A 7,162-nucleotide genomic window follows, 5' to 3' on the forward strand; every position below is an offset into this window, starting at 1 on the left:
TCGCACAGAGACTGAGCATGCAGTCGTAAAGTCAATGGTTTTACAGTATAATGTACTCATCGAAACCTTTCCGATAGCGTCCGTTATTTTTATCGCAATCTAAATCAATAACTAATATACCGTGCGGTGTATCCCAACAAGTTCGACAAATTCTGACAAAATCATCCCACGTAATGTCCCCTAGCAAATGATCGTTGTAAATATGTTTCAAGTTAGTGAGATCTTGTTTAAATAAAACTAAAAGGTTGCAATTGTCACGTAAAAGCTGCTTGGAAATGGCGCTATAACTTTGAGCGAGTAAAAAAGTATCAACGTTTCTATGACGACCGTATGAAAAATATTCCTTGATAATCTGTTGCTCTGTAGGAGCAATATCATCAAAAATAATAATTGAATATTCTTTCACCTTTGACGGTGGTAGAAATCGTCCGACATCTGAGTATTCATAATAGCCGCAAGAGCGGATAGGTTTAAGTAATTGTCGTAGAAATTCGTATTTGATTTGGTAGAGTGAATTAGAGCACAAATATACATTCAAAAAGCGCAACCCGTTGAGAGCTGTCAATAAAGTTAACATTACGTTTGTTTTTCCGGCACCCGAAGAACCAATTATCAAACCACGTTTACATTCCCCACCAAATAATTCGCTATGTCGTTTAAATTTATTTGCAGCGAAGTCGTTATGAAGATTACAGATTGGTAGTGTTAAAGGTTGGCTAACAAACTTAACGTCTTCAACCATGTTGACGGGTGATACTTGAACGGGAGATTAACAAGAAATGAAGTCGTAGTAGAAAACAATGTTTATTTTATCATAAAATGTAGCATACAAAAAATTTCAGCAGATTATTTATTATCATTGTTTCAAAATAATGGTTTACAACACTTTAACTATATAAACTGTTAACATTGAGTTTGAAAGTTATTTAAAGCGTGCGTAATATTACACAATATTTATTTTACAATAAGACGTGGTATACATAAATTTACAAAATTATTTATTATCATGATTTCAAAAGTATCTGTATGGTTGATGTAGTAGAACCACCAGTGAGTTATTCACATACAGATGTTATGTGATTAAACAAAATAAAGCAGTGTAAGTCACAGTACAATTTACACTACTTAGTATTAAATTAACAATAAGTAGATACGGTAAATATTCAAATAAGTAATTAATAATACATATTAACAAAAGCATGGGAGCGGTAACAATAAGTAGATACGGTAAATATTCAAATAAATAATTAATAATACATATAAACAAAAGCATGGGAGCGGAAAAGGTGAAAAGGAAGCGAACTTGTTGTCATATCATCAATTCGAACGATTTTCAGTATCACACAAGGATGGTGTACAAATTTGAAAAAACCACCTACAACATATTAGTTGCTGAGACATCCCTCCGACAATTCCTCAGTACTTTGATCCTCCTCAAGTTGTGGTTTAAAACAGACTCGAAACAAAGACACACGACAACACATCGCACACCAATATTTTTTATTTAAAATAATAGTCTGCAATCGTTCAGAAGATGCATACTTTATTTTCGAGCGCAATTTCACACGACAATCCAGTTGTAAAACGTTCGTTATACTAATATGGTGTAGGCGGCGTCGACAACGATAGCAAAGGTTGCCCAAATGTGATTCATAAAAAACATACCTTGCTTGATACTGAAGACCCACTCCGAAAGTTGAACTCCAATCAACCGGAGAACCGTGGAACAACTTATGTACGGTGCCTTGCGACATTTTCTTTCCAAAGCGTTCCACGGTGGGGAAGCAAACCTCCCCAAGATTGATTCGATCGCCCTTTCGGGATATTCGACGCCAGAAGCATATGTCCCAGCTGTACATTACGTTTAGTAGTAGAGTCTTTGGTAAAACATCTACTAACCGCAACGTACGGTCTTTACGGGAAATCGTCGAATTAACGCTCTCCATAGCCAACTCCTGCAACGTTAACACTGCAAGAGACAAAAAAACTGAACGAGCTTCAAAAAAAAAAACGCTATTAACCGTTGTCAGGCAGCAGCCTGAGAAGGGACTTATACAGGTTAATTTTGGTGTTGTACATGTTAAGGATGTTTGAAGAAGCAGCAAAGCAGACGGTGGGATTCTGGTTTACTGCATTCAACGCGTTCACGAAGTGGCGCTTATGATGTTCCAAAGTCGTCACTTTGGTTTGCAATTGAGGTTTCAAGCCCAAGATGAAAAAATCCTCTTGGGACAAAAGATTGCTTGCCAAGTTGGTTGTTGAATGCAGAAACGCATCAACCCATGGGTCGGGATGTGCGGTATTTACAGCTGGAAGATTTTGCCTCTGCGGGATAGTAGGGATAGGTAAAGGTGGTGGGAACACCACATTTTGTGGTGGGATAGTTGTGATAGTTGGCGGGCTGTCACGGATGTCGATGGTCACCTCTGGTGGAGATGTAACCACCGTTGCAGGTCTGGTTACTGTAGCGAGTGTAGGTACTCTTCGTGTGTTACGGGGAGGTTTGGCTAATGCGTTGCGCAGCAATCTACAGGAGTCTTGTGAAGCAGGAGAAGGGTTTGGGCGGGTAGTTTGTTTCACGCAACCCCTTGACAACAAGTTGACGCGTTTTTTTATACGGCGGGATGTGTACCGTATGGGTCCACTCGAGAAGACAGGCGAAACACATATCCTATCGGAGGGTTGGGATACGTCTTCCGTCGCTGGTACAGACGGTGCCGCAAGCACCTGGTTTTCAGCAGGTGCTTGACTTGTGACATCCGTATGTACAATATCTGGAAGTGGTTGTACCACGTCGGCCTGATTGGTAGCAGGTTCAGGTGGCACAACAACTTCCTGATATGTTCCTTCTTCTCGTATCTCCATACTGATGCGAGTTAAGCCGTAGGACGACAAGGTTGGACTGGTGGTAACAATCGCACCATTGTCGTTCCCTGGCTGTGACCGGAGCTCATTCATTATTTGCTCGTACAGTGGTGGGTCTGTAGTGAAATCCTGCATGGTACGACTCAAACCGTCAAAGTTGCCGCTGCAATATAATGGTAACGACGGTAGGCTTGACTCAACAACATTCGTACTGTCGTTATTGCGTGGCAGCACGGCAACCAGTGGGTCGGTCATACCATCGGTATTATCGCTTGCACGAGCGTGGCTGTTACCAATTAAGTGAAGCATAATGGGAAAGACTTCAAGGAATCAAAAGGGTTACAAAAAATTTGGATTATTTTATTAAAATTATACGTTCGCTCACGTCTGACAAGTTTGCAATCCGCTGAAGAACCACTTTTCTCAGCGTATAACAATTAATGTCTGAAATCATCACAAACATACATGAAGAAAACCGATAAAAATTGTATTGATGTAACTTACTTTTCAAATGGTTTTCTATCACGTCTGACAGGTTTGCAATGCGCTGAAGAACCACTTTTCTCAGCGTATAACAATTAATACCTGAAATCATCACAAACATACATGAAGAAAACCGATAAAAATTGTATTGATGTAACTTACTTTTCAAATGGTTTTCTAGCAGAAGGCGATTTCTTCGTGGTCGGAAAAACACAGTTTTTAACAAAATCTGTTATTATTGTAAACACACTTTTTAAGGAATTATCGTCTTTTGTACACTACTATATCACTCAGCGACTGCTGTACACGGAGTGAGGAGTAACCCACTTTCCACTACCTTTAAGTACGGGTTAGTGAACAGGTATTTGTCCGGTCAACTGTCTGGGAATGCGAGGTCGTTTAGGTCTTCTCCTTGTTATCGCCTGTGACTGAAGGGGAGGTCATACTGTCTGGGAATGCGAGGTTGTCCAGGTTTTCTCCTTGTTATCGCCTGTGGCCCAAGGGGAGGTCATACTGTCTGAGAATGCGAGGTCGTTCGGACCTTATCTTCGCCCGTGACTCAAGGGGGGTTACAATCCCCCCTCCCCCCTCCCCCTCCCCTCCCCCTCCCCTGCCCCACCCCTGCCCCACCCCCCCGCGCGGGCTCAACTACGCTCCGCTTCGCTCCGCTCCGTACGAGGGGGAAGGGGAGGTGAAGAGGTTTCTTTAAATAAAACTCATCAATATGGATAAAAAAATAACATTTATTTCTTTTCTAACGTACATTTAATACAATGCATTTTAGGTGGTGGTGGTCCATCGAAATGAGTTTCCGCACAATCATTATTATAATGTTCAAGACACGGTAACTTCATTTGTAACATTTTCGATTGCTGGTAGGCGAACGGTAGTTGGGTCCAAATTCTTCGTAATTCCATAGATGGTACTTTATCGAAATAATACTGTGTTGGTAAATATTTTAAATCACGAGCTGGAATGTTCGCAAATGAGGCATCTTGTTCATATTTTTTCATTACGCTGTACACTTTCTTGGCAGATGTAAGTGGCCAACACCCAAACACAGTGAACACTTGTTCCATCGCAACCAGCTCTTAACTATCCCCCATTACGACTTGTCTCTGCTTTATAGTCACCGACTGTCTTTCGCATCCTTGTTTTGCACCCCCTCTTCGACAACTTCTTGTAAGTGGCGTACATTGGAAAGAGCGCACATACTTCTTCGTCGCGAGTGAAAAGCACAGCTCGGTATACCCATCTCAAGTTTATAGATACTACCTTCCAACGCAAATATCGGCGCGGAAATAATATGTCTTAAAAATTTAATTTTTTCAGGTCCTTTAACATACACTTTCTTGACATTCCGACACAGATATTTGACTATGGCGTCGAATTCCATTGGATGGATAAAACCAACTTTCCAGTCGATGCAATGATGATGTGTCATTAACCAGTTTGCAGTATTCCTATATTTAGATGGTAATGAAGCTATACTGCTACTCGGTTGAAAAACGTGGTGGGTTATGCATTTGTTACTATCACATGATGCTAATTCTTTAGGTACGAACTGATCTTCGTTGACCATGAAACCTTGTATATCGAGAATTATGTATTGAGTTTTATTTGAATACATCTTGCTTCCGTACATCAACACGATTATCCATACTATGCAGCCGTAGAAATCTGTCGCACAACTTATACTCTACGACTTTTTTTTGTTTACGCTGAATATAGAAGTCTCACATTTCGGATGATGAGCTACGGGTGCGATGCGGCTCAGGATCCGATCCAACTACACACTACCAACCCTTCTTTCCCCATACTCAAGTCATTTGTTTGACGATTTTTGTTAGTGGAGAATATTGAAACGCCTTATCATGTAAAACTAAACAGTATGCTGTGGTACCATCAGGAATCGGATTTTTTGTCGTAAATTCTATCCGTATTTCTACCCCACTTTTGTGTAGCGCTTCTGCTTGATATGTACAATCAATTCCAATCAGTGGATAATTTTCAATAAATTGTTTCGGAGTGAGTAATGGTTCTCCTTCCTTCCCATAGTAGGACTTTTGAAAGCGTGTATACATGTCATATAACACTGCGACACGATTACTATCAAAGTCCACGTTCAGATTATCGTATGGGTAGCGTTCACCGTTTAGGAATACCGTCAAATTGGTGAGTTTTACATTATCAAAGGTTGCCATGTTCGCCAACTGTTTTCCTTTCTTCTTTGTTTGAAACCCAATTATTATAAATCTAGGTGTTTCCAACTGCGGAGCTGTTTTCACAGCCCATGAATGCTTTGTTGTTTGAGGTAAAGAAGGATATTCATGTACTTCCCAACTGCGAAAAGGTATTTGCAGATCAATATTTCGTCCTGCTATTTTTGTTAGAGCTAATTGTTCTCGTAAGCCTACGGCTAGATGGGGCATTCTCCACACAACTTTATCGATTTTTAACTGTAACGGTTCTTCTACCGTATTCACAAGCACATCATTATCATCATTATTACGAATTAACACTAGCTCTTGTCTCACATTCATCACAATTGTTTTAAAATCTTCAGCAAACCCTATTAATGTCTTTAGCGGTACACTCAATCCAAAATTTCCATTTTTATCCATTATTGCATCCGTTACAGGGGATGTTGGGACCACTTGACCTAGCAGATCCTCGCCCATGTTCCAACCTGCGTTCGCCAACTTTATTATATCGTGAGGGGTATACGAAAAGTATCCTTTCATACATGATGTTAACCCCACGTTTCTCACTCCATCTATTTGAACACCATTTATAAGATAGCGAATATCACTGAACATAAACGCTACAGGATTATTTATCAATTTTGCAGTTGCACTAGCATCTTTTGTTGCTTTACCACTCGCATCCAGTTTACGTACGCTCCCTTCCACATACAAAAAACTTTCATGAGGCAATGTGTAATTGTCTATTTCGGGTATGCCTATACGAATTTCATCATTGTTACCGAAGCTAGTAGAACCAAACGGTTGATGGGAATGATATTCGTAACTTACAATCGAGTTATCTACTTTTATTTTCTCCGTGACATTTAAGGACTCCATTTATAGTAGTTGAAAACCTAAGTTGCTTAAATACTGACGATTGACGCGTGTTAACTGGGTAGTTGATTTTCGCTTACTGTTAGGTTTTACATCCTTTCGTACCGTTTTATACATTACTCTATCACCCAGATTTTCCTGTGCTTTTCTTCGAACGTCGTACACTATACCCATATTAAATACCCTACTACTCACACCGATTTCAAGTGCACTCTCACGGTCACTTCTTCGTCTCTGAAGTTTACCAACTGACCGTCCTGATCAAGTATGCGTACTATTAATGTACTAATCACGTTCGTTGTAACAGGTAAGTAAATCGGTTGTTGCGGAGCTTCTATTATTTTAAAACCAGCCGGTACGTTCGGGAAGAAATGATACAACACGTGCATGGGTTGTCCATTCGTATACGATCCGGAGCTCAAATTACAATAAATTTGTAATGCATTCGTTTTATTTATATTCACGATATGATCCGATTCTGTTATCGTGTTTTTAGGTATAACTTTAGGGTTAAAACCAAGTAAGGAACCGATTGAATTATCGCTAGCAAAATTTATTCGCCGGTTTGTTTTTATCTCAGCACGTTGCGTATTATTGTTACCTCTTATGCGTATCTGTGTACCCGGTGTAGTCACGCTGAGAATATTCCTCGCTGTTAATGTTTTTTTAACGTATTCGTTAATATCGTTAATATCGTATGTTCCTAGCGGTATTTCAATATTCTCTGTAAAATT

At 39.9% G+C, this 7,162-nt stretch overlaps 2 protein-coding genes across 4 annotated transcripts; both read right to left on the reverse strand.

The window, feature by feature from the left end:
• Nucleotides 1-785: 785 nt before the first annotated feature.
• On the reverse strand, nt 786-3,928 carry LOC139431086 (uncharacterized). Of its 3 annotated transcripts, XM_071198663.1 has the most exons (3): nt 3,511-3,928; nt 3,370-3,450; nt 786-3,309 (listed from the first exon to the last, which is right to left on the reverse strand). In XM_071198663.1, the coding sequence occupies exon 3, from the start codon at nt 3,172-3,174 to the stop codon at nt 2,017-2,019; it is 1,158 nt and encodes a 385-aa protein (XP_071054764.1). In that variant the 5' UTR covers nt 3,175-3,309; nt 3,370-3,450; nt 3,511-3,928; the 3' UTR covers nt 786-2,016. The 3 variants fall into 3 exon arrangements, with proteins under 3 accessions (XP_071054764.1, XP_071054765.1, XP_071054763.1); XM_071198664.1 differs by lacking the exon at nt 3,370-3,450; XM_071198662.1 differs by having other exon boundaries at nt 786-3,450.
• Nucleotides 3,929-5,168: 1,240 nt separating this feature from the next.
• On the reverse strand, nt 5,169-6,431 carry LOC139431185 (uncharacterized). The gene has a single exon (XM_071198822.1). It carries the CDS (start codon nt 6,429-6,431, stop codon nt 5,169-5,171), a length of 1,263 nt encoding a protein of 420 aa, XP_071054923.1.
• Between the last annotated feature and the right edge of the window lie 731 nt (nt 6,432-7,162).

The sequence above is a fragment of the Onthophagus taurus genome, chromosome 8, assembly GCF_036711975.1.
Source record: "Onthophagus taurus isolate NC chromosome 8, IU_Otau_3.0, whole genome shotgun sequence".
NCBI lineage: Eukaryota > Metazoa > Arthropoda > Insecta > Coleoptera > Scarabaeidae > Onthophagus > Onthophagus taurus.